Raw genomic sequence first — 26,479 nt, 5'->3', positions numbered from 1 at the left:
CAGGAGCGCCACCACTGCTGCAAGCCGGCCATGCGCTATAGCAGGGCCGTTGGGGTGGGTGGGAGGCCGCATGGCCAAGGCAAGAAAATGGAAAGCGAGCCGACCCCGGCTCTATCGCTGACAAGCGGAGCGGACGGGGCGTCGAGGTGGGAGAGAGGAAGGCGGTCAGACTGCATGCGCGGGCATCCCAGCTTTAGGCCAAGGCACCCTCTGTCGTGTCGGGTTGTTCACGCACAGCGCCAAGAATGAAAGCCGCGATCACCCGTGTGCCCTCTTTTGTTTTAGTGTCGCGTCTGTGCGTGCGCTTCGCCCAGGAAACGCACGCACTCACACGCATATGTGGCACACGCACACACGCCGCGATATTCGCTGCCGCAGAGCGTTCGCACCTCCCGTGCGCCGGCTACCTTGGCAACCGTCGTGGCTTCTCCTGTCCTTCCCTGCTCCTCATCGTGCCCCCGTCCATGCACAGAGTCTCTCCCCTCCCTCTCCCTGCTTTTCACGCGGTGCAGGTGCGCGAAGGCACACGGCACCATCCCTCCCCTCTCGCCTTTCGCTCTTCCCCCGAAAGTCTTTATGTCTCTCCGCGTCGTGGATGTCTGTGGTCGTGCCGCAGGCCGCCTGATCCTTGTCGGCGACATTCACGGCTGTCTCGACCAACTGCGGGAGCTTCTTGTAAAGGCTCACTTCACCAATGCAGTTGTTCGGCGCTGCCCCACCCTGCTGACGTCGTCGTCGGCATCGCCGCTCTCCAGAGCTGAACCTCTGCCTTCTCGTGGCGGTGGCGCGAGCATGTGCATCCCGGCTGCTCTGAATCCAGGTCCGTTGGGAGAATCAGCCTCGCCATCAGCCGAGGATGGTGCTGTGGAGGATGTCTGCGTTTTCGTCGGTGACCTTGTGAACAAAGGCCCCGATTCGTACGGCGTCGTGCGGTTCCTGCGCGACATCGGTGCGATTGGCGTACTGGGGAATCACGACGCGGCGCTGCTGCAGCTCGCCGAGAAGCTTCGGGCGGATGTTCCGCTGACGGACAAGGAGGCGAGCAGCAGCCTCTACCCGCTGGCGTTGCAATGCCCCGACGACGTCTTTGCCTTCATGGTGTCTGTTCCCCACATTCTGTGTTTCCATGCCTATCGGCTCATCGTTGTCCATGCGGGCATCGATCCGTCGATCTCGCTTGCTGCCCAGAGCGTCGAGGCTGTAACGCGCATGCGTAACCTGGTAAAGGCCAAAAAGTACTGGAGGCAGCCGACCGATGAGGCCACGGGGCAGCCAGCGCACGTGGCCCTCTCTGTTTCTGCCGCCTTTGCGACACTGGAGCGGCCTAGACTCGGTGCAAATTGGGGCGTGAAGTGGTCGGAGCTGGCCCGCAATCTGCAAGGTTCTGTGGCCGGCGAGGAGGCGAGCGACGGCGGCAGAAGCGACAGCAGCAGTGACCGAAGCCGCGACCACAGCCGTAGCGGTGCAAGTGGCACCGTCGATGGTGCAGACGACAGTGGGAAGAAGAAGCCAAAGAAGGCAGATGAGGATGCGCCGAAGTGGCGAAGGCGCATTCATCGAGACTACACCGATTTCACTGTCGTGTACGGCCACGACGCCAAGCGGCGGCTGCAGGTGTATCCGTACGCCTACGGGCTCGATTCCGGTTGCGTCTACGGTGGCGAGCTGACGGGGCTGGTGTGGCCGAGCACGCTGGTGTCTGTGCCAGGGTGGACGGACCCCTCGCCGCCGCGCAAGTCGAAGGTGTGAGGTACACAGGTGAATAAAAGCAGGCAGGCAAGAAAATGCCCCCAAGAGAAGGCGCGACACGGGACGGAGGAAGGGGGCGGGGTGGGGGCGCATGTGCGAGAGAGAAGCGCAGGCGAAGGCAAGTTTGCATTACTGCGCACGTCTTTCTGTCTGTTCGTCTCTGTGCGCTTTCCTTCCTTTCCCCTTGCGCGCTCGCGTGTCTGTCTTGGGTTTCTGCTCTGTGCATGCGTTATTGCCCGCCCGTGTGCGGCAACATCGTAGCCCACACGCCTGCGGGTACGCGCACCTTCTTTTCTTTTCCGCCGCATCAGCCGAAGGTGGAGAAGGTGTTTGTAGTGATGGGGCAGAAGAGGATGATGGATGGCGTATCGTCACATTCGTTTCTGTGTGTATGTCTGCTGGTGGTCTCGCTGCATGCGCCGATTCACTGATGCACCGCAGTGCCGACGTACGCACGAGATATAGGGGAGGAGGGCGAGAGAGAAAGAAGAGCGTGATTGTGCGTATGCATGTGGGGGTGCTGTTTCTTTTGGTATTCGAGGACCACCGCTGCGCAACGCTCCTCCCCTTCCAGGCGATGAGGATATTAGCAAGTGGGAAGGCTGAGCTCTTCCTACGTAGAAAAGAGGGGGACTCACGCACTGGGGTGCGTGTCTGCGCAGGAGCCGCAAATACATTCTCGCTTGTGCACCACTCTCCTCACGTGTCTTCCTGCTGCTGGTGCTGCTTCTGCCTCGCCATTGGAACTCTTCTCTCTTGCGCTCCTTTCCGCCTTTACTCGCGCTCTTGGCTATCTTCATTCTCTGACACGCGTAGACACGCTCTCGCCGGTACGTAACGAGTGGCGCACAACCCCATCGCTTTCGCAGTAGGATGGCTTCGTACTGCGAGGTGTGTCAAGGCCTTTACGACATTCCTCACCCACACTTGCGACTGCAGCGCTCGCCATTGTCGCCGCCACCGTGGAAGCGCGGTATCTGGAACCCAGTTTGCTCACCATCATCGCCACCCAAGCGGGGAGGAAGCGGGGGAGGCCGCGGTAGCCGCGGCATGTCGTGGCCTCGCGTCGCGAGCCGCCACTGCGAAACCCCACACGGGCTGCCCTCGCCTTTCCTGGAGGCGCGGAGCAGCGGTCACGACTGCGTTAGCCCTTACGTGTGCCCCTGCGAGCAGCGGCGAAGCGCCTCCATGCCAGCAGTGCCCAACTCCTACGCCGCCTCGGCCTCACATGCGGCTTCACATTCCTCCCCTTCTCTCGGACGGCGCGTGTCACCGGGCGCGGATGGCGGCGCGGGGTGCGGCGACGAACAGGAAGACCACCATCGCTGCACGACATCCTTTCCACTCCCGATGTCTGCCTTCGCAGCCGCTGGGCGGAGAGGTTTTCCCTTCATAGAGCGATACTGCGAAGACACGTACTGTAGTCAGCGCCGCGCAGACGGCAACCCGCCCCAACTGGATTACCTGCGCCGTGGGGCCGGGCATGTGTGCACGTATGTGTCTCCTTACGATGACTGCGAAGGCGATGGAGAACGGATCAGGCTGACGCCCGACGGCGGCGACACGGCTTTTCCGTCTTCCTCGTTCTCGCCCTGCGCGCCGGTGGATGCGCGGGAGGCGGCCGGGCGCCACCATCGCTGCGCCAGCGCGGGGAGACCGCTGCACGTGCGCTGCGCGTCATCTCCTTTCCCCTGCGACGACCTGGGGCGCGGTGGCGAGCTCGGTAGCCGCATACCACACCACTCGTCCTCGCCGCGTAGCCTTGAGGATGCGACTCGCTACGCCTCCGAACGCGACGCACGGCCGCGATCGAGTCGTAACACCAGCGCTGATCACCCTTCCCGGCGAATATCCCCGGCAGTCGATGGAGGTGGTTGTCGCGGTACGCACATGCCGTCGGTGCACAACGGCACAGGCTCTGGCGAACCGTCTTCCTCGCAGCGACCGCCGCTGCTGCCGTCGGTGGCATCGATGACGCCGGCGTCTTCTTTTGCGGGCCTCACCCTCGACGCTGAACAACGTGCTCAGCCATCTGCCAGTTTTGAGGCACCGCTGCACTTCACCAGACACGGTGATTCGGCGCGGCAGCCTGCGGTCTCGGATGGTCCACTGCCGTCTCGCGCTAGTGACTCTCTGGCGAACCTCGTCGCCAAGATACGAGCGGAAGTCAGCAAAGACGTGACTTCGTGGGCCACAAGAGCGCCCAGCAGCGATCCACTTCTGAACCCCGCGGATGCGAAGCCTCGGACAACTGCAGAGGGTAAGAGACAAAAACACCGCCGTGCGGAGAAGCCGCAGGCGCAGGGCTACGCTCCAGTTACGACGTCGCACGCGGAGCAGACCTCCGCCACTCAGGCTACAGCGTCGTCGCTCCTGTCTTCGTCCGACGTGTCGACAGGTGCAGAGGGGACCGCCGCTTTTCATGCGCTGGCCGCTCGACGGTCATCCAGCGCAGGCGACAATAGCGGCTCGCATGCTTACCGGCCTTCCGCTGCTCCTCCAGCGGCCAGTGGTCAGGCTCGCAGCGCGCGGTCGCATCGACGGCGCAGCAGCACTGCAGAATACCGTCACCCGTCCCGGCCGCGGCACTCTTCGTCGTCATCCCTGTCGGCGGGTTCGACCCGGTCATCGTCCTCTTCGGTGCATCTCCGCTACACTGTGAGGAGGGCCGAGGCAGTCCTAGGCCGACTGAGGGACAGATCAGGCGGCAATGGCGGCAGTCGCGCACCATCGCCCGCTGTGAAGAAGAAGACGAGGGAATTCGTGGGCAACTTGCTGGCTGATGACGCCGCTGCTGCTGGTGCAGCAAACGCCCATGGTCGACGGAATACCTCGGCGCACTCTTCCGCACACGGAAAGGACTGCACAAGGTTGCAGAGTGGCAGGGGACGTCGCCGCCACTCGGCCCCTCCTCTGCCCTCTCGACCTCATGCGACACGTGCGCCATCCCGCCGATCTTCTCTTCCAGCTCCCACAGATACGTTCTCGACGGAGAGCCCAGGTGCACCCCAGCGAGTGCATCCACCTGATCGGGCTGCAAGGGAGGCGACAAGAGACGTGGGACAGAAGAGAGATGATGCGCCGGCGGCTACGGAAACGGTGGCTGAGTTACGTCGGCAGCAGGAGATGTGGCGCACCACACAGGAGCACCGGATCGAGCGGCTACGCGAGGGTCTGTCGGCGCTATGCGCGGCCGTCCGAAAAGACCTTCAGAAGGTGCGCGAGGAGGTGGGTCGGGTGCGTGCCGAGGCCATTGGTACGGCGGAAGACGCTCAAAAACGAATGCGTGAGGCATTGGCGACCGCATTCCGGTCCAACTCGCCCGATGAACGTGTGACTCACGCAAAAAGACGGGAGGTGGACTTCGACCCGAATTCCGTCGTGGCGGCCGTGACACAGTGCACGCCGGCGGAGCAGCGCCGTCTCGCCATGCTGCTTTTGCCTCACTTTCGACCGCTACTCGCGGAGATGGTCCAGGGTGAGGTGCAGTGCCAGCTCCGCCAGCACCGCGACGAGCAGCAAGAGGCGCAGCACAGACTTGAGCAGCGCTTGCACACGTACGTTGGGGAAGCGGTGGTGTCCCATCAGCGCCGTACACACGCAGACGAGACCTTAGGCAGTGAAGGCATCGCCACCGCCCCCTTGTGGGCAACCTTCTCTTCTGCGGACGCCTTCGACGCACACCTCCGCGCTGCAACTCGCGCGGTGCTGCTCGAGGAGGACGACCGACGGTATGGCCTGGCGAATGAGAACGAGCGCCGGCATGAGCGGCGCGTGCAGAAGCTGAAGCAGGGCTGGCAAGAGACGCTGAAAACCGCACAAGCGGAGTGGAAGGCTGAGTGGAAGGCCATTTTGGAGAAGGAGGCAAATGCGTGGACATGCTGTGTCCGGGCACCGCTGCAGCAGCAGGCCGACATGCTTCAGGACATTGTAAAGGCCCTCACACGCGACGTGACAAACCTGCAGGAGCAGCAGGAGGCGCTCTCCGCGCGCCTCTCGACCAGTCTGCGACATGAGCGGGAAGTGCGAGTGCAGGAGCAGACGCAGCTCACCGAGCGTGTTGAGCAGCATCTGCGACAACTGCTACCGCGTGAGGTCGAGTCGGCCTGCGTGCGATTCCATGCGTTGCGAGAGCAACGGCTCGCAGCTGCAGCTTCACGAGGCACTTTTACCGAACTGACCACTCCCGGGGCATCGCGCCGGAGTGCGACACCCACGATCAGCGCTGCCGCTGCGGCCGCTGCGCCATCATCCGCAGAGGAGCTTCGCTTGTCCATCGTGCAACCGGCCATGGAGCACATGCGGCGTCTGCTCGTGCTGCACCAAGAGATGATCGACGCGATGGTTGAGGCTCGTTGCCGTCGCGCTGAGCACACGGTGGAGGGGAATCGGCACGTGTGGTCGCAGAACGTGGCGGAGCTGCGGTCCAAGCTCTCGGCGCTGCGCGCCGACGTGCGTGGTGCCTTGGGCGAGTTGTGCGAGAACATCAACGTGGCCTCTCCAGCCCTGTGAGATCATATGTAACAACGGTAGTGCGCGTGGCGCATGCAAGCATGTGTGCTTGTGTGCGCACGCAGGCTTTACCTTTCATAGAATTACGAGCGGGAGGCAAAGGAGACAGCAGAGGTGGACGCTGACGGAGGAAGAGGGTGGGCAGCGGTTTGGTGAGTGGATCGGCCACGGAGGCGCTTGGAGGAGGCGTTGTGTGTGTGGCTGAGGTAATCACAACGCGCCTGAGAGAGAGGCGCGAGAGAGACGCGTCTATCCTGGCCGGTGGGGTGGAGGAGGAGCGAGCGACGTGCAAAGGTCAGTTCAGGGCCGCGGTACAGGCGACAGGTGATCATGCCCTCGTTGTCTCCCCACCCTCTGCTGCCGTTCATGTCCACACAGCCTTCATGCCCCTCTCCCGCTCTCTTTCACAGCAACGCCCACTTCTCATTCTATGGCGCTCTGTCATTGTGCACACGACTGGCCTCTCGTCTCCGTCTGCCGCCCCTGCATCCTCTTCTCCCAGCCTTCCCCCCTCTCGGGCTCCCTCTCTCACGATTGTGGATCCCTGTACGCACTCCCTCATCATAGAGTTCGTGGAAACGCTATCACTGTGCATGAAAGCACATCCACACACCCACACCCACACAGATGAGAAAACAATCAGCCAACCCGTCACCTGGATGCACTCCCAGCTTGCATCATTCGAGGAGTACGTGCGTGTGTGTGTGTGTGTGTGATGTACGCCAACAAAGAGATCACAAGTTACCATTGGAAGGCCTGTGCCCGTGTACGCGGGTACGCGAGCTGCTACTCTTTCCATCCCCCTTTTTCTCTGGTCTCCGCACAGCTGAATCGAAAAATCTCTCCGTCACCACGTGAACACCTACACAACACGCAAACATAAACGCGTGTGCGTGTGTTGTAACCCTCAAAGAAGGAGCGCCGTCCAACCGCGTTGCCGACTGCCCTCTGCATCCATGTCTCTTCGTCTGCTCGCCGGTGCACGCGTGCGCGCACCAGTGCTGATGGCGCCGAGAACGGTGCGCCGCCGCGCGAGAAGCGTACGTCGCACTGGCCTCTCACAGCGAGTCCGCTCGCCTTGCCACACCATCTTCCATGCGCCGGCTACATCAGCTGTCGCCATGCACGTCTCGCCGCTCACGGCGCCGCGTCGGGCACAGAGCTCGCTGCAGAAGCTGCTGGATGACCCCAATGACCCGTATCTTGCTGCCCTTCAGCAGTTCGACATCCTTCGTATCGCTGACATTGTCGCGGAGGGCCCTGCCAAGTCTGGCGTGCCCGCCGCCTTCCTGCGACGAGCTGCCCTTCGCGTGGACACCGACGGCTTTGCCGCTGCTCAAGCCCAGCTAGCGTCACCCACACCCCTCACGCAGCGTCCCGCACAGTCGTCTGGGGAGGCGGTGCTGCAGTCACTGCACGCGGCTGGGATAATGCATCGGAACAAGACCGAGGCTGTCGCTGCAGCCGAGCTCAAGTCGGCGCAGGCGGCTTACGATGCCCTCCCGCAAGAGGAGAAGACTGCACTGCGGATGGAGCGCGTTGTGTCGCACCTCTTCGACGGTCTCTGCGCGATGAGCGCCGCCATGCGGATGCAGGCGGAGGAGGGCGCCGCCTCCGTCGAGGAGCGTGACGCGGCTTTCAGCATCTACGAGCGTATCTTGTCCGCCTACCGGGATGGCGTCATCACAGCAGATCGCTGGAGTGCCGACTTTTTGCCGGAGCTTGAGGAGCTGCAAGTGATTTGGCAGCACCTCAGCGATCCTCGCGCGATGCCGCTGGAGAAGTAAGTTTAATACATGTGTGTGTGCGCGCGCGTCTGCCTACGTGTGAGAGAGCTGGATGTGGGAGAGTGCTAAGCACACACTCTCTGCGTGCAAGCGCCGAGCACCTTCTTTTCCTCCTCTTCTCCGGCGAGATGGTAGTCGACTGTTGCATTGTTTTCATCTGGCAACGTTGCCATGCCAACTCGCCCCTCCCGGACGACGGTGGCGCTGGCATGCCAATATCGCGATCAAGTCGTTCAGCGCCACCTACCACAGCACAGAGCGACACGTGGACAGCGACGGAAAGGCAAAGGACCCGCAGTGGCGTACAAGCCGTGAGATGGTGCATAGGGCGATGCAGTGACCCATGTGCACGCACCCCCTGAAAAGGGCACTGGCAGCGTCACTGTCGTCTCTGCGAGGTGGACCCGTCGCATCGTAATGGTGTCTGTGGACGCACAGAAAGAGGCGAACGCGCACCCCAGACTTGAATGAGCTCTCTTTCCCTCTCTCATCTTCGACGTGCTCCCTCGCCGCCCACCGCATCCCTTTCTCTCCACCCGCGAATGACGAGCCGTGCAAAACCCTCTGTTGCACATACCCCCCCCCCCCCCCCACACCCCACGCCCAACTCTCCGAAGCAACGGGAATACACACGCACACACAAACCGACAAAACCCTTAACATAAACAAACGGCCGCGCCCGTAACGAACACGGGGAAGTCTTCTGTTGCGCGCACGCTTGCTGTGCGTGTGTGTGCTTGCCGGCTTTCGTTTCGCTTGCTTGCTGTGCCTGCGCGCGCCAAGCACGTGTGCCTCTCCGCCGAAAAAAAAAAGAGGGGGCCTTACCAGCAACTGAAGAAGGGGAGCGCAGACGTAGACGCGGCCAGACAAACCGCGCCCGTACTCAACCATACAACTAGCGCCGTTATCGTGCTGCTCTTCTTGTACGCACAGGCGCACGCACGGGAACGGTCTTCGTGATGGACGGCCGACTTGTGCAGACGTCGTGCCGAACGACGCACTTTTCGGCGGTGGAGGCGACGCTGCGGGATTGGCCCGAGGTCGAGGCGGTTGGCTCCTTCCGCGAGAAGAAGAACAACAAGAGGGACATCACGACAGTGTTCGTCACCTTCCGCGACGAGGCGGCGGCGAAGGCGGCCAGGGCGAAGCTCGATGCCATTCCCGGTATCGCTGAGGCGGCCACTGCCTTGTCTGCCTCTCCGGAGCAGGAGAAGGGGACGACCAGCGGCAGTCGAAGCAAGCGCTCGCAGACGAAGAAAGGCAACGCCGGTAGTGACAAGAAGAGCCTCGCTGCGGAGTTCTTGAACTTCGAGTCGTATGAGGATCAGAAGCAGCGCAAGGCGCACACGAGGAGGAGCAACGGCGTGCCGGAGGTGACGGGTGCGGAGACGACGCGTAGAGGCCGCGGTGGGCGTGGAATGGGCCGCGGCAATAACAACAACAGCCGCGGTGCTGGTGGCAGCCACCGTGGCATGCGTGGTCGCGGTGGCGCTCATCTGCAGCCGCCGCAGAACTTTCAGCAGCCGCAGCAGTACCAGCAGCACCAGCTTCACCCGCCGCCGCCACCGCCGCCGCGCCTACCGCCGTTCGAGGCGAACGTTGCCTTCATTGACAACGTGCCATTCGGCACCACGAATAGATACCTCATGGAGCACTTCTCCGCCTTCGGCCGCATTCTCGATGTGAACCGTCTCGAGCTGATGGTCATGATCTGCTTTGACAACCCGGAGTCGGTGCAGCAGTGCATCCAGCACATGAACGGCACCAAGATCCACGACAACGTCATCACGGTGAGCAGCGGCACCGTCCGCATCCCCGGCAGCGTAGCAATCCAGATGGGTGTTTAAGGCGGCAAGTGGAGCAGGAGGAGGAACGACGGGACGGAAGGACGCGCTGACGCGTGAGAGCATCCGCATTCTGCGTTGATGGAGTAAGGGAGGGACGACAGAAGGGGAACGGATCAGCCGCCACCGTGCTAACATCGCGCATGTCGCAGCTGCCATGGATCAGCGCGAGCGACTCTTGGCATACCTCACACCCCTTCCTCCTTCATATGTCCTCCTCCCCGCACACCGTTAAAAGCCTTCACACACAATACACATGCATACACCGACAGACCGACAGACACCTGCTAATGGCCACCACCGCCTGCTCTCCTGCGCTGATACGGCGCTTTTCGTGACGTTTGTGTGTGCACGCGTGTGTGTGCGTACTTCCCTGCGGATGCCGAAAAAGGAAAGGATGGAGGGGGGGGAGGAGGAGGAGGGGAAGGGGTGGGCGGGCATGGGCAGAGAGGCACAACTTATTCACCTTTTCCGTGTTGACCCATGCGCCTCTCCCTCTGTGTTTGTGATCTGCCCCTCGTCGTCCCTCCACGCCCTACCGAAGGTCGGAGGCGTCCGTCTCTCCGCCTGTCCTTCGCCATCGCTCACCCCTCGCTTGTGTGCGAGTGTATGTGTGCCCGTTGTCCAAAACAACGCACAGGTAAAAGAAGCGTATAAGTGGGCACTGACTAACATAAGAAGAACCAACGAGAAACGGAACGAATACGGAAACAGCAGCGCTGCGCTCGCTTGGCGGGCATATGCGCCCACACATGCATGCGAGGGGGGGGGGAGTTGATGGGAATGGGGTGGTGGCCTTCTCTGTGCGCGTGCTTTCAGCACTTGCGTGGCTCTTGCCAGGGCTGCTCAACTCTTGCCTTCCATTTTCTACCGATCACTTCTCGCAGCTCCGCTCAGGGTGTGGTGGTGGTGGTGGAGGAGCGCCATCGACGGGCAGAGGGAGAGGTTCCGTGGTTGTGCGGGTGCCAGCGGTGCTCTTCATTAGCGTTTTTGTAGCACCTCCACCTAAGCCCACGCGTATAAGCTTGCGGGGGGGACGTTGACGGATGTATCTCTGCCTTCACTGCGGACTCCTCCGCGCGCACACTAGCGCACGCGCTCGCTGACATAATCCGCTTCTTTGCCCCTTCACGCTCTCCTTCTCGCTCTTACGCAGCCCTTCTGTCTGCGCGCCCTTTCTTTGCTCAGGGCCGCTCGCTCACCGCTATTGCCATCACATCACAGGCACGTGCACATCGAGAGGATTCACCGTCCGTGTGCGCCACGGCGGCTAACCGTCTACAGACTAAAGAAGGGAGGTCTGTTGTTTGGGTAATAATTGTTGCGCTGTGGGAGGAGGGGAGCAGCACTCCACTGTATCGACAGGTTCTCCTCCTAACCCGCGCTGACCATCGGCACGCGTCGACCGACAGGCATGAATAGACGCCGACGAGTTTATAGACACACACATATATATATATATATGGGCGCACACGTACATCCATACTGCGCTGCTTGCGTCTCTTTCTCGCTTTCGCATACTTCTCTTTTGCTGTGCAAGCAGGCGCAGGAAAGCACTCGACCAGTGCGCGAAAACGAAGTGGACCACACGAAGCGAACTCCCTGCCGTGATGGACTTCGAGGAGGCCTGGCGGGAGGCCATGGGGGAAGAACAGCCGCCGCCGCAGCAGCAGGCACGTGGCGGCCACGATGGCGGCGGTGGGGGCGACGACGCGTATGATGAGTTTAGCGACGAGGATCTTCTGCGGTCTGTCCCCTGCGCGAATGACGCTGCTGTGGCGCCCGCGTTTGGCCCAGTGTGTCCCATGGCACCGGTGGCCCCTGCCATGACTTCCGTTGCCACAGCCGTACCAAAGTCCTCCTCGCCGCGCCCTGCGGCTGCTTCGGCTGTTGCGGCGGCCATGCCCTCTCTGCCTCCGTCCTCGGCGTCACAGCGGGGCGCCCTCGAGTTTCCTCCTGTCGGCGTCGCCAGCTTTTTGCTCCGTGGAGACAACGGGCGAGTGCGCTGGGTGACGACTACTGGTGGCGCTGCCGCGTCTGCCGCTCAGAGACCAGGTGTGCGGAAGATCTCACAGACCGTGGGCCACTCGCACCGGCGCGAGGTAGTGGACGTCGAGGCCATGGAAGCAGATGATGGCGTTGTCACCGTGCGTGGAGACGAAGAGGCGGCAGCACTTTGTAGCAGCGGCGCAGCTATGCAGCTGAGCGACCGGGAGGACGAGGACGACGAGGACGACGAGGACGACGTGCCCGACGCGGCGCCTTCGTCGATGCACCGTCGGGCGAGCGACCCTGCAGGCTTTCTTCGCGACGGTTTAAACGCTCGAGCGATGCTGCGTGACATCTACGCTGAAGAGGTGAAGCGGCAGCAACAGCGAGTGAAGCAGCAGGAGGATACGGAGCGGCAGAGTGTGCAGCGGGCAGCAGCAGGCCGGGATCATTGCGAGCTGGAGGCGCTCGGCGACCGCGACGAGGTACTGGACGGTGAAGAGAGAGAGCGGCGCCGACTCATGGAGCCGGCACGTCAATGCCGCGCCGCCACTGCAGGCACTCTTGCGCGCCCTCGGCCACATCGCGCCCCCTCCAACGGGGAGCTGTGGGTCACCAAGTACAGCCCCAAGCTGTTCCACGAGGTGCTCAGCGATGAAACCGTTAACCTACGACTCCTGCAGTGGCTCAAGTCGTGGGATGCTTATGTGTTCCCAGATGACGCGCCTTCGGCAGCAAAGGGCGCGCAGGCATCAGCTGCCGGTGCTACAGCCGCGGCTTCACCTCCCGCGGAGCGTATTGCCGTCCTTACCGGGCCGCCTGGAGTTGGCAAGACGACACTCGTCCACGTCCTCGCCGCGCATTGCGGCTACGAGGTGATCGAGGTGAACGCGAGTGTTGAGCGGACGACATCGCGGCTGGAGGCGCTCATCAAGACCGCGGTGGCCGCGGCCGGGCCGGCTACTGGAGGTCGCGTCCGCCGGCCAACGGCGGCGTCGGCTGCTGCTGGGTTGGCGGTGCCCGCTATCGATCACCGTGCAAATCTTGGCCTTGAGACAGGTCACAGCGGTGACGCTTCCGGTGCCGAAATGGCAGCAGCAGCAGCGCTGTCGTCGCCGCGTGCCTCTTCCTCCCTGGTGCAGCACTTGCTCCGTCCCAAGTGCCTTGTCATCGATGAGATGGACGGCATTGCCAACAGCAGTGTGGCCGCGTACCTCATCCAGCAGCAGCTGCATCGGCCGGTATTCTGTCTCTGCAACGACTTTTACGTGCCATCCCTGCGACCGCTGCGGCAGCATTGCTCCCACGTGTACCACATGCCGCCCATTCGTCCTCAGCGACTACTCTCACGGCTGGAGGAGATCGCGCGGCGAGAGGGGGCGACGATGTTCGACTCGATGGCCCTATCAGAGCTCATCAAGACCAGCGGTGGTGATGTGCGGAGCTGCCTGAATGCGATGCAGCTCATCAGCAGCGCTGTACACCAGCAGCAGCAACAGCAGCGTCTTGATGCAGGGACTGGCGCGCCCTCCTCTGCCACCGCGGCACCCGCCGTCACGACGCCGTCGCGGCACACCGTCACGGAACTCATTCGACGCATGCAAGGCAAGGACACCCGTGTTGCGTTGCGTGACAGCTGGCAGCTACTCTTCACCCGGCCCGAGCGTAGCAAGGCTGTGCAGCTGCTGAAGCAGGAGTACGGAATAGACTACGAGGCCTTCGTTGAGGCCGCCGCCGCCCAGCACAACCGCAACGTTGTTCCTGCACGTCGTGCGCTTGAGCGAGAGAGGGCAGTCGGTGCTCCGGCAGGCGGGGGCTACGCTCCGACACGGACGGCGGAGTCGAGAGGTGGCGGTAGCGCGTCGGCGCGTGCAGCGATGCAGCCAGTAGCGATGGGTTTCCGTGTCGATCCCGGTTACCTGTACGCTGCTCAGAAGCTGTCTCGCTGCCCCGACAGCGGCAGTCTGGTGGACGGCCTCCAGGAGAATTATCTGAACCGCGCCTACACCGACTACAGCTTTTCCCGCACCAGTGCCACGGCTGACAGCTTCTCGCAGCAGGACGTGGTGGTCGCGGCGGCCTTTCAGCATCCGGAGCTGATGGGGACGGCGGAGCGGCTGTGTCACGTGTCTGCGCTGACGTGTTACGTGCACTGCAGCACCGCGGCGCGCGGGAGCCGCATCGAGTTTCCACGCGAGCAGGTGACACTGCGCCGCTTGCAGTCGGAGTTGAAGCATGCTGCTCAGCAATTCCGTGAAGGGTGCCGCCCGCACGCCTCCGCGTTCCTCGGCGATGACGAGGTTGTAAGCACCGATGTAGTACCCATGCTACTGCGGTGCCTGTTCGACCGATCGCTGCGTCTGCCTGCGCACTCCATCTCCTCTTTCAGTCGGCTGCCTCCAGCAGAGCAGCGCCTGCTGCAGGCATCTGTGGCCCGTCACGTCGAGTACGGTCTGGACTACCAACGGGATCGGCAGTACACCCCGTCGCCCGCCGCTGCCGCTGCTGGTGCCGCTGGAGCGTCGCTCAGTTCATTCGGCTCGCTGGCCGCGGCGAACGTGGAGGATGAGGCGCCGTGGCGACTGACTCCGGAGCTGGACAGACTCCTTGCAGGCGTGGTGCGTCCGGTGGAACGCGCGCTTGCAGGAAGCGGCGGCGGTGATTATCGTGGCTACTCCTTCTCTTCACGCTCGTCGCGCTTCGGTGGGAGCGGTGCCGGTCCGCGTGACGGCAGCGGCCTCCACACATCACCGTCTCCCTCAGATGCGAAAGGCAGCACTGGCTCTCCGGCCTTTGCAACCAAGTCAGGTGGTGGCGACAGCCGTGAGCCGTCGAGAACGCCGTCGGTGGCATCCGTGATGATGCCGATGCGGAACGAGGTGCGGCAGATCCTGTCTGGTGAGATCCGCCAGCATCGCATCATGCAGTCCATGGAGCTCCTGAAGCGTCAGTCGCAGCAGTCGACACCGGAAGCGCTCGAGCGAGGTGTGAAGCGGCAGCGCGCTGACAGCGTTGCCTCCACCGCCACAGCCTCGTCAAATCCCGCCCACAAAGCCGACTCTACAGTGAAGGGTGATGTTCGCGAAGCTGAGCATGCAACGGCGGCAGGCGGTGCAGAGGGGGTGGATGCACCCGCCAACAAGTGGCCGCGATCAGACGGGACCATGACCGCGTCAGTAACTGTGACGACCACCACGACGGTGCGGCGCGACTTCTTTGGTCGGCCACTGCCAAGCACCGACTCTGCAGGGGCAGCGGCAGCATCGACTGTTAGCACCACGCGCAGTGGCCCTCGTGCTGTTGGCGACCGTCTCAGCGCCAGCGCCACCGCCGCCGCGTCACCGTCGTCGCTGGTTTCACCGTCATCGGGAGACGCTGGCAAGGGTCGCTTTCCCCGCCCGCACTCTCCTTATCCACCCACCGCGAACGCCTGCGTGCGCTACGTGTACCAGGACGGCTCCACGAATGCCGTCAAGATGCCAGCGACGTTCGCTGATTTTTAGTGCAGAGGGTGTCGGCTCGAGGATCGGGTGCGTGGGCGACGGTGGTGGCCATCAGGAGTGATCAGGCGTGTGACCCGAACGCAAGGAAAAGGACGCCTTCATAGACAGCTACGCGTGCACGTGCACACATGCGTGCACCGAGCGTGTAAAGATACTTGTGCACGGCATGGACTGAGTTGCCCGTCGAGGGAAGGAGAGCAGTAACAACCATAAAAGGTGGAGAGGGGTGAGGAGAGAGGGAACGACATCGGGGGATGTATGGCCACTTGTGTCCCTCTTCCCCTCCTCTGCGCTTCTCTTCGCCTCTGCGCGCGATGATCTCGACCCTTTTCCCCCCTTCCTCTTTTCGTTTCATGCCTTTTTCCATAGAAACACACCCACCCACAAAAACGTAAGAGGGGCCCGCATGACATCATCTTTGTGGCTGCTGTCACTGCCGATGCGCTCAGGCATACGTGAACACGCACGGCACTGCGGACGCTGTCGTCTCTCGCCGCCTGCCCATCTCCCTACCAGAGCGGCGAGCTGCAGCTGCAGCCGTAAGCGGCCAAGCGAAAAAAGAAAGCTAAGAGGGCAGAGAGAAAGGGAGGGGAGGGGGGGCACAGAGATGGGACGTGGCCAGCCTCCGCCGCTCGACACTTCGACAGTACGTCTTGATGGTGGGGAGGCATGCACGCCTGCCACTGCCGCTGCGCTATGGATCATGACGAATAACATCTCGCTATCCGTCATACATGTCTCCCTCCCTCTCTCTGGAACATGCCGTCTACGTGCATTGCTCTTCGCCATTCGAGTGCGGCTGGCGGGGTGGGAGGTACACGTAGCACCACCACTACCACCACCACTGCCACTGCTTCTTGTTCGTGTTGATGCGCAAGCGATTGTTGGTGCCGCCATACCCATCCACCGACTCGTCGCTGCAAGAGGAAAGGGAAAACCCAGGCAGCAGCGGCGAGGGAGAGTCGAGAGAGAGACGCACACACACCCTCCACTCCCCTTCCCTCCCCTCTCTCCACCTCGGCCTCGCGCTCGCACTCGCCTGGTCTTCTTTCTCGTTGCTTACGACCTCCCTCCGTCTCTCTCTCTCTCTGTCTCTGCCGCATCGGGAGTGGAAGAGGACGCGGAGTGAGTGGGCGGGCGGGGAGAGGATCAACCAGCCGGTATCGAGGCGTCCGTCACCCGTGCACGCACCGCTGCACGGTACGCAGACAGACATAGACAGATAGTACCACGTGATCCGTAAATAGACTTCGTTGCCTACCTGCCGAAAGGTAGCGAGACATCCTCCACCCGGCGTGGTGCGACGCGCCCGCAGTGACGCTTCCATCGACACCCACGCATGCATAGAGTTATAGAGGGGCACCCACGTAGCCAATGGATCACCGACAGACACCACACTGCACAGTGGAGAAGCAGCACCGGACCTCGCCGCGCGCGGCGTCAGCGGAGAACGGCTCCTCGTCACCGACCTACCCGAGTGAACAGGAAAGCGGCACCACACCAGCCACGGGTAGCAGCAGCGGCAGCGGCGCGGCTGCTGGAAGCCCTGGCGTCCGCCACGTGACTTCTGCGCGAACTGCCGTCTCTGCTACTGCTGCTGCTTCCACACGCACCCCGCCCCACCAAAGTAGTGGAGCGGCTCTTCATCTCTCCCCTGGCGGCCGCACTCTTGGGTCATTCTTCGATGTGACAGCTTTCGCCTCCCCTGCTTCTGCCTTTACATCGTCGCCGGAGTACGGCAGAGCCATGGCGCATCTGCTGGACAGCGTGGCGAGCCCCTCATCGACGTCACCTTCGCGAACGCCAACGCGATCTTCGTCGTCGCTACAGAGCCATAAAGCAGCGCACCCGTCCTCGCGCCAACGCCATCCCCCGCAGCAGCAGCGCTGGTCGTCCTCTGCACAGGTAGCTGCCCACCCAATGCGTCGCGCCAACGTGGAGAGGGCTGGCGGCTCGCCGGAATGGGATCGCCGCACGCCTACGCGGCAGCAGCAGTCTCACCGCAGCGCTCAGAGGCGCGATCCGCTGCCCGCCTCCTGGAGGGCGCAGCAAGGGCCAGCGGCTACCACCGAAGGGGCGGCTGCCACGTACACGTCCTCCATCAGTGTCGACGACGAGGTATCGTCTCGGTTCTCTGCCACCCAGCTGACAGAGATGCGGGAGCGCCACGACAGCGACTGGGCATCTCCGTCAGAGGTGCTGCAGTTGCGTACACTTTTCCAGGACCTGACCTCGCGCTACATGCGGGAGGTGCAAGCCTTGAAAGGTGAGTTGGCAAAGGCGCAGGAGGAGTGCGCCGCCTACGCGCGGGAGCGGGAGAAAGTGCTGGAGCTGCAGCAGGTCTACCAGGACGGCGTCGCCGCATGTGGAAGGGCGAAGGAACGGGAGGCGCAGTGGGTGGAGGAGCGCGCGCTGCTGCACGTGCAGATGGAAAAGATGATGGTGGAGAATCAGCGGCTGCAGCTCTACATTGCCAAGAAGCAGCAACCTCATATCCATCATATGCCACCGCGCGGCAGCGCAACAGGAAGTCGCGAGCGGGTGCGGGCGGCGGTGCAAGCAGTCGCCAGTGCCGCCACCGCGACGTCTTCCGCCTCCCCTTCCCCGTCCGCCTCCTGGCCACCTCTGCCGCCCACCGCCACCGCCACGACGACCAACACGACAGGCTACTTGGCCCCACCGCAGCCGCTAGATGGTCCGGATACAAAGATCTTCGCCTCTCTTCCCGGTGCAGCGGAGGCCGCCGTCACTGGCACGGTGCAGACGGAAGCGACATCGCCGTACACCTTCTTGTCTGCGTCTTCATCGCCTGAAGAGCTGCAGTACAGGGCACCTCAGCGAGGCGGCGGCGTGGCGGCCGAGACACCACTGCCTCCTATGCCCTCGCCCACTTCTCACCAATCTGCACTCGCAAGGCCCGCTTCGCCTATCAGCGCTGCCGCTTCCGCAGGTGCACAGCCACCGCATTCGACACCGCTCCAGCGCACCTTTCCCACTGATATTGGCGATGACGCCGGCGCCGACCTGCCAGGTGGCGATGGCGACCATGGCGATACACTGCATCAGCAGCAGCGTGGTCGCTCACGACGGCACCCACGCGGTGGTGCCAACCACGACGAGGAGCCGCACAACTCTTCCCTCATGACCCCTTCGGTCTCCACTAGCGATGAAGGCCGACTCGGCGCTGGGAAGGCGGTACGGCTTCCGCGGCAGCAGCGGGTGCGTCTCGACGGTGGTGACAATGAGGTCGACAATACTACCGGAGAAGGCGAGTTCAACCCCTCTTACGCTCGCGGCGTCACGGACCTGTCGTCCACCTCCGGCGGGTCGTCATCGCCCTCGCCGGCTACGAACATTCGTTCAATGCTCGCTGGCAGTGGCCTTGCGCAGGTCCACGAGCAGCGGTCGGGTGGCCACAGCGACGATGGTGGCCGTCGTGCCGCAGAGCAATGGGGTGGGGAGCTGGTTGCCGATAGAGCTGCTGCTGTGGCCGCTGCGGCGGAGCTGCCCGCCACTGCCACCGCCACCGCTACCACCACTACGACGCCGTCACTGGGCTCTACCGCAATGACGACAGCGCCCTCGTCACTGAGTCTTCAGTATCTCTACCAGCTCCCACGCACTCCTGCGGAGGCCCTGCAGGAGGAGGTGCAAATGCTCAAGGAGCTTCGGCGGCTTGGGGAGGAGAACCAAGTTCTGAAGGCCCGCCTGGACTACATGCAGGTGACGAAGGAAATCTTCACGAACCAATGCGAGCAGCAGCACCTCCGACTCGCCCAGGCGCACGACCAGTCGCGGCACAGCGCAGCGCAGTGGGAGCTGTCGTCACGACAGCTGGCGTCAGAGGTGAGACAGTTGGAGGCGAAGTGCGCGGAGTTGCAGGGTGCACTCGAGGACGTGCTACAACAAGCCAAGAGGCAGCAGGAGCTGAGCCAGGCACGCCTCGTGGAGCTGGAGGCAAGCAGCCGTGCGGCGCTAGTGGCCACACGCGACGAGGCCATAGGAAAGGTAGGCGCGCTTCGAAGTTCCCTGCGGGAGATTGCCGCTAGCCTGGCGGCCACGTCTGCTTCAAAATCGTCTCCGGCTGCGGGGCACGAGGTGGCCCAGCTGCGAGAGGAGGCAGGGCAGTGCCAGCGCATCGTCGAGAATCTGCGGAACGAACTGCATGCGCTGCGCACCGCACACTCAGAGCTGCAGGATGAGCATAGCGCATTGCAGGCGGAGGCGCAGATGCATCGGACACGCTTGGAGGGTGACCTGGCGAGCTCACGGGAGCTGCTGGCGGCTGCGTGCAGTGACCAGCGGTCTGCGGAGTCCCGCATCGCCGAGCTGGAGGCGGAGGTCGAGCGACTGCGCTCGGCTGTCGTGTCGTCTGAGGGGCTCATGCATACCATGGAGGAGCGCCTCCGGCTCGCCACCGATGAGCTCGCGTCGCAGCAGGAGCAGCTGGACGAGGCGTCGACGTGGCAGGCGCGCGCTCTCAGTGCTGAGAGTGAGCTTAGCACGCAGCGCAGTTACTACGAGAAAGAGATCTCTGTCTACAAGACGGCGGCATGTGCAATGCAGGATCGCCACCACGCAGAGGTGGAGGGCTTATTAAAGCGCTATGAAAAGCTGCAAGTACGCCATGAGGCGGCGAAGGTGCGCCTGGCTGCAGCGGTGTCGCGATCAGGGGCGGCTGCCGTATTCGCTGCTGCCGGCGGTCACGCAAGGAGGCGACACTCCCGTCATGCGAAGAGCGAGGACAGGGGCGCGCCAGTCATCTCCGGCAACCTAACCGACACTGCAAGCCACTCGCCGCCAGCTGCTGTCAAGACGGAGGCTTCTTCGACCGACTGCGCGGCTGCCGCTTACGATTCTCTGCAAGCGCTGCGCATCTCGGGGCAGGTGACGGAGAAGTTGATTCGCTCCCTGAACCGCGCCACCTCGCCGTACCACTGAAGAAGAACGGGAGGCCGAAGACAAACAGCGATGCAAACACACAGAAACCCACCCGGAGCGCGCACGCAGCGGTGGGAAGAGGAGGGGTGGGGGTGGGGTAGCAACAGCCGCAATGCACACATGGGCGTGGTGGAGAGTGAAGGTGGCACAGATGCTGTAGCGCATCTCTTCTCTTGCCACACACACACACACACACACGCTCTCTGATGGCTTTCCTCCCTCCGCCTCTTCGCCATCCTTCCTATTCGCTTTTATGGTATGTATTAGTGGCACGGCAGCGACACATACACACATCATCATCATCATCAGTGAGTGCCTTCCCATCCGTGGCTGCTACGCCCCCTCCTTTGTTGGCTTTTCTGAGTGAGCGAAGAAAACACAAAGCGTGTTGGTGCGTCCGTGTGTCGTCGTCGGCCGACTGCTTCCCAGCCCTCGAAGAGACAACACGCCACACAGACGTGCTCTCGTTGAGCGTCCATGTAGGGAGGAGGTATACCCGGTCTCGCCCACTCTCTCACCAACACAGACCCACCTGACCACCTTATCCCTCTCTCCCCCTTCTTCGCGCCTCCTTCCTTTGCTGTCTTTTCGTCCTTTGTTCCTCTCCCCTCCCCACCACACACACACACACACACCTCTTTCCTGACCGCCTCTCTCTCTCGCTCTGTGTGTGTATGCGTGTATGTGTGTGTACGCCGCCGCACACGGCGAATGGCCCTGCTCCACCATACACTCCACCTAACGCCTCACCGTGCTTGCTCTGCGCCTCACCGCCTCTTTTCCAAGTCGGTGCATGCGCCCCCCTCCCCCTTCCACAGCAAAGTTCGACGGGAGGGAACGAAATCGCGACTCGCCATCCGCACAGTGTGCTTTCGGTGAGGTGGGCCACATACACAGTGGCGTCAGTGCACACGTGTAAGACGCGTGCGAGCGTGCTGCCAAAGCCTCCACCCCCCAACCGCTTCCTACCCACGCGACACTCCACAGTGTGGGGTGTGGGCACTGCGACAGAACAGCAGAGAAAAAAAGGAAGCGTGCGAATTTGAACGCCGGCAGCAACCATCACACCCACACAAACCCGGGCGGATATACAGGCACCTACGCCTACGCTGTTGCTGCCACTCGCTCGCACTCGCGTATCCCTTTTTTCCTTTTGAGCACGTGCGAGCTCTTCCCGAGTTTGCCTTCCTCCTCTTCTCCCGCAGTTGTCGACACCTGGACGAGCGGGGCGCCCACTTGCGCGATCAGCCCCCTCCCACCCCCCTTTTGCTTCGCCGCCTTTTGGGCACTGCCTCGGGAGCGTCGCGTCTTTCCCGTGTGGGTCTCGCTCTCTCGCGCGCTCCCCTTCGTGTTAACTTTTCTTTGCTTTCGGCTGTGCTGGGTGCTGGTGCGCCAGTGCGCTAGGGTGTGTGCGTGTGTGCTTGGTTTCTCTTTCTTGCTTCGTCCAGCTCACGCCCCACACCGCGCGCGCACGTCGCTCAGTTCCTTGCCTTTGACGGTTCACACCGTTCCCCTCCTCTCCTCTACTCTCTCGCCACCCCCCCCTTCGCATTCACACCGATCATCAGCCAGCGCGGTGACCACCGTTCCCAGCGATTCGCCCTCCCCCTCTCTTTGATTACCTGCACCTCCGCGCCGACGCAGCGCCTCTCTCCAAACACCGTCTCTGTCTGTGCGCGTGCCTGTCTGTCGTTTTTTTTCGTGCACGCTCCCCCCCCAGTATTACTGTGAACAACAAAGGGCCGACTACGGCGTCTCGTTGCAGCGAAGGGGAAGGGAGGCACCACAACTTCGCGTTCATGGAGGTTGGAAGGCGGCACTAAACTAGCAGAAGAACATAAAAAGAACACCATAAAAGTGATCCTTGCAAGCAACTCCACCCTCTCCTCTCTCTTACCCTTGCCCCCCCCTCCCATTTTTTTCGTGGGTGTGCTTCCCGCGATCATTTGACGTTGATGCGCCTCTCTGTATATATAACGCACACAGGCACGCACACACCCACAAAGACACACACACACACACACACACACACGCTCCTCTTTTCTTTTCGGGGATTTGCTGGCGGCTGTGTCGGTCTCTGTGTGCCTTGCTGCTGTCACCGAAGAGGACGCCGGTGCACATAAGTGCCCACATTCGCATGGAGCGCGAATACCATTGAGCAGAGTACTCCGCCGCCGCTGCTGCAGCAACGGAAGCAGAGGCACGAAAGACGCACGCGCGCAGATATAGAGCGTGAAGAAAGGGGAAAAGGGGGAAGTGTACAGGAAGCAACCAAACGAACGCAGGCGGTAGCGCTCTTTTCACAGCATCGACCTCCTCCCCCTTCCTCCCGCTCCCTCTCCTGGCATTCCGCATTCTCCGTCTTCTCTTGGTCTGTCTGCTCTTCTTCCGCTCGGCCTCCTCGTTGAGCTCTATCCGTTTGCAACCTTCTCTTCTCTACCCCCTTGTTTTTGCTGCTGCTCCTCCCTCATAGCACGCATCGCAGCAGCCCACCCGTTTTCCATCCATCTGGCACAACAGCGCACGGTGAAACGAAGGGCCGGGCGGGCGGGAGGGCGAGAGGGGCTTTAGCCTTCGTCGATTGCGGCTCGCTGACTTCCTTTTTGATTGCTGATAAGATAGAAAGCGTCTCTCTCTCTCTGTGCGTGTGTGCGTGCCTGCGAGGGCACTTGCGCGCCAGGTCTTTTCTTCCCACTCCCCCACCCCCTTCCCTGCTCTGCTTCCTCTCCCTTTGTAGAGCCGCACTTTCACGCGCGCCCTCTGTTTCTGTTCCTTGGGTTCTCCTCTTGTGTTCCCCCCCTCCTTTGATCTCCCCCCCACCGCCATCGCGCGACGCCTCCTCGTTGTGCGTGCTGCCTTTGTTTTGCGCGATTTTCTCCCCGTCCTCTCGCTTTGTGAGCTCGCTCGCTACACCCCCCCTCCTCCTTCCCGGCTGTCTCCTCTGCTCGTTGTACACCTGCCTGCCTCTCGCCCCCCCTCCCCGCTTACTGTTTATGTGTTTTGTTATTGCGTGTTTTGCTTGTTGTCTTTTGCTCGCTGGGGAAACGCGGGGGCTGCGTGGGATTTACCCAGGTGTGGCCGCGTGTCGCCGTTGTCTCCCTCATCTCGGTTCCACCTCCGCTCCTGCCCTCCAGCTCCGCAGAATACCGTTTTTGTTAATCCGCCTGTTTCGCTAACGTCGCTTGCCTTCTCTGTGTGCCGTGCGGGTGTATCTGCGTATTTCATCGCTGCCCCGTGTTGTTGAGTGTCTCTTCGCAGTAGGGCCGCTCTTTTCAGCCTTGTGACGGGCAGCCTTCTCACCGCGTCGTCGCGGTCTACGACATCGCCGCATAAAGGGGGCAGCGCAAGGAAATCAGCCCACTCCATACTCATGGGGTGTGCAGACTCGAAGGAGAAGGTGCGTGGGCCCCGTGAAGGCAAAGTGGCCGAGTCGGTGACGCCGCAGCACGCGCCAGCAACACCGCAGGAGGCGGAAAAAGCATCTTCCATCGACTTTGCTCCGTGTTTATCGCGAATCTGCGTTGAGGAAGACAATGACAGTGTTGGTAGAGCAGCGTCGCCGCCACCTGACGATTCGCATCCTTTCGTTGACGATGTGCTAGGGCTGCCGCCCATGAACGCCGTGTCATTGCCTCTGCGCCGAGACAGCGACACCGCCACTACAGGCGACGGCGCTTCTCTAACGCCACCTGCGGCTTCTCCCCTCGGCCTGTCCGCGCCAGCGGCATCCACGTCGCCCCAGCCGACGCAGCTTACGTCCTCAAGAAGGGACGTGGAGGGGGGCGTGCTCGCGAGGAAGACATCGGCCACAGACGAGCTGCTTCAGTGCGATAAGGTGGTCAGCTTGCACCCGCCGCCCCTGGATGATGCGCTCCCCTCCGGTGCTGCGCACAGCACTGCCGCCCTCGCGTACATCGACTCCTCCTCACTTCCTCCGCAGCACTCGCTCAGTTCGGTGGCGTACAAAACCCATTTAGCTGAGCAGCCCTCGTCCGCCTCGCCACAGAGCGTCAGCGACACCCACGCGGCAGCATCAAGGGAGCTGCGCAGGGGCGCCAACATCAACGAAGGCGGCTCTGTCCTGACGTGGACACTCGGTGACACCGACACGACGCGGACATCCTTCCTGCAGACAGCCGGCTCTACACAGCCGCCGTCGCTGCAGGCGAGTCGCTCGTCGTCATGCCAGCCTGTGGTTCTACCAGTAGCTCAACAAGCATCGCCATCGCCGTCGCAGTCGCCAGCGACGGTGGTGGAAACCACAGCAGCGGCGACTGAGACAGCGCCCGCTTCACAGCCACGATCCGTACTCACCGCCGAGGCGCAGCGCGACCTGCAACTCGCAAGCGCAAGTCGCCTCTCCGGCAGTGGTGGCCCTGTGGCACGTCGGTGCCATTCCGCACTCGCTTCATTGGCGCGCCGCTCGCCGAGTGCCGAGGTGAAAGCGACTCTGCGAAACGCGGTCGACGCGTCGGAGCCAATGGATGCGACGGCCGGAACGCCTGCGCGGCCGAGCTACGAATCTGCCCGCGACGCTGGCGCGTCTCCCTTCGGCGAAGCGAGCGATGGATGCACGGAGAGCGGGAGCGGAGTCATCCCGACAGCGCGGTTGACACAGCCCCCCCAGGCGGTGGCCGCCGCTCGACAGCACTCTCGTTCCGAGTCTTTGCTGCCGTCTACATCGGGGCGGCAGCAGCAGCTCACCGTGGCGCTGATGCCAACCTTCAGGCCGCCTCATGACTCCACGTCTCCATCTCCGCGCACCCCCGCGCCGCAGCAGACATCGCCGCGTACGTCGGCACCGGCCACAACAGCACCTGTCAACGTCACTGCTTCTGCCATAAGCGACGCACCGGACGACGTGCCACTGCCGCAGCATCTGGACCTTTTCACCGCACTGCCGGCCAGCAACACCGCGAGCGCCGGCACCGCAGGCGGCTACAGCAACTTTGGTGATGGCGATGCCGGAGGGGTGCTCCATCCGCGCTTGCCCATGCCCAACTCTGCAAACATACGCGGCATGGGTACCCACACAAACAGCGAGTGCCTTTGTGCCGCGTCTTCATCGGCGACGACCACAGGAACCGAAACTCCCACCAAGACACGCACTTCGCGTTTGGAGCTCGGAAGCTGGAACACGCACCACTTCGCCAGCAGCAACAGTAGTTGGCTATTGAGTAGCATGAAAAGCACCGATGGCGGCAGCGGCGGCCTCGCGGTTGGCAGTCGCTGGAACGACGGGAGCTGCACCAGCACTCCACCCCCGACGAACTCGGAACTCTTTCGGCAGCTACGTCAGCCCAACACGCGCGTCAAGTCGATCTTGCGCAAATCCGGGAGCAGCGCAGCGGTCGCGTACGGCGCGACGGTCATGAATGACGGCGATCAGGCGAATACAAATCGCTCCTGCGTGCTGTCGCCCTCCGTCCATGGTGGCGGGGTCGGTGGCAGAGCCGAGACGACAGCGTGCACCACCCCTCGCATACCAGCCAGCAGCGGCGCGGCAGGTGGTGGTGACGGGCGGACTTCGGCGATGCCATCGCCAATAGACGAGCCGGCGCTGCAGATGGACTTCATTGTGCTTCGCCACACCACCAGCGATGCGGATTGCGTGAACGGAAGCGCCACACCCGCCGACGCGTCCCCGTCACCCGCCGGTTTGCGCTCGCGCACGCACCGCGGCTTCCCGACGGGCACCTGGCCGCAGCCCAACCCAGACAATATTAACAGCGTAGCTAACAGTAACGTGTCCTGCGTTTTGTGCACAGGTTTCGAGAACGGCAAGGGTGCCTTCGCAGATGGTGTCCACGGCAGCGACGACGCAGGCACCGACAACACACCCCTCAGCTTAGCGGTGCAACGCTCGTTGGCGTCTCCTTGTCGACTGTCCCGATCGCCATCCACACCAGGGTACCCCTCGCCGCACCGTACCCAGCAGTGCCGCTCGAGCGGCATGAGACACGGTGGCGACGCTAACGTTGGCAATATCAGCAATGGAGAGACGCAGGTGCTGCCGCCGCCATCGACAGCGACGGAGCTGCCCATCTTGTTTGCACGCGAGACCGTCGCCGCGGCAGGGTGCACGTCTGATGAGCCGCCGCCTGACATCATGCTCGCCTCCCCTCCACCAAAGCGGGTGCGCGTGGTAGTATGA

At 62.6% G+C, this 26,479-nt stretch overlaps 7 protein-coding genes across 7 annotated transcripts; all 7 read left to right on the top strand.

The window, feature by feature from the left end:
- Positions 1-792: 792 nt before the first annotated feature.
- LINJ_17_0640 (bis(5'-nucleosyl)-tetraphosphatase,symmetrical-like protein) lies at positions 793-1,749 on the top strand (the record flags this gene model as incomplete). Its single annotated transcript, XM_001464686.1, has 1 exon — positions 793-1,749. The coding sequence occupies one exon, from the start codon at positions 793-795 to the stop codon at positions 1,747-1,749; it is 957 nt and encodes a 318-aa protein (XP_001464723.1).
- Positions 1,750-2,622: 873 nt separating this feature from the next.
- LINJ_17_0630 (conserved hypothetical protein) lies at positions 2,623-6,261 on the top strand (the record flags this gene model as incomplete). The annotated part of the gene is made up of 1 exon (XM_001464685.1): positions 2,623-6,261. One exon carries the CDS (start codon positions 2,623-2,625, stop codon positions 6,259-6,261), a length of 3,639 nt encoding a protein of 1,212 aa, XP_001464722.1.
- A 1,121-nt stretch (positions 6,262-7,382) lies between these two features.
- LINJ_17_0620 (conserved hypothetical protein) lies at positions 7,383-8,048 on the top strand (the record flags this gene model as incomplete). Its single annotated transcript, XM_001464684.1, has 1 exon — positions 7,383-8,048. One exon carries the CDS (start codon positions 7,383-7,385, stop codon positions 8,046-8,048), a length of 666 nt encoding a protein of 221 aa, XP_001464721.1.
- A 959-nt stretch (positions 8,049-9,007) lies between these two features.
- Positions 9,008-9,895, top strand: LINJ_17_0610 (putative RNA-binding protein; the record flags this gene model as incomplete). Its single annotated transcript, XM_001464683.1, has 1 exon — positions 9,008-9,895. The coding sequence occupies one exon, from the start codon at positions 9,008-9,010 to the stop codon at positions 9,893-9,895; it is 888 nt and encodes a 295-aa protein (XP_001464720.1).
- Positions 9,896-11,502: 1,607 nt separating this feature from the next.
- On the top strand, positions 11,503-15,384 carry LINJ_17_0600 (conserved hypothetical protein; the record flags this gene model as incomplete). The annotated part of the gene is made up of 1 exon (XM_001464682.1): positions 11,503-15,384. The coding sequence occupies one exon, from the start codon at positions 11,503-11,505 to the stop codon at positions 15,382-15,384; it is 3,882 nt and encodes a 1,293-aa protein (XP_001464719.1).
- A 1,746-nt stretch (positions 15,385-17,130) lies between these two features.
- LINJ_17_0590 (conserved hypothetical protein) lies at positions 17,131-20,325 on the top strand (the record flags this gene model as incomplete). The annotated part of the gene is made up of 1 exon (XM_001464681.2): positions 17,131-20,325. One exon carries the CDS (start codon positions 17,131-17,133, stop codon positions 20,323-20,325), a length of 3,195 nt encoding a protein of 1,064 aa, XP_001464718.2.
- A 3,613-nt stretch (positions 20,326-23,938) lies between these two features.
- Positions 23,939-26,479, top strand: LINJ_17_0580 (hypothetical protein, unknown function; the record flags this gene model as incomplete). The annotated part of the gene is made up of 1 exon (XM_001464680.1): positions 23,939-26,479. One exon carries the CDS (start codon positions 23,939-23,941, stop codon positions 26,477-26,479), a length of 2,541 nt encoding a protein of 846 aa, XP_001464717.1.

Source organism: Leishmania infantum, chromosome 17, assembly GCF_000002875.2.
Source record: "Leishmania infantum JPCM5 genome chromosome 17".
Classification (NCBI taxonomy): Eukaryota; Euglenozoa; class Kinetoplastea; order Trypanosomatida; family Trypanosomatidae; genus Leishmania; species Leishmania infantum.
Note: the sequence above shows the minus strand (reverse complement) of the source record. Positions and strands in the feature narration are given on the sequence as shown.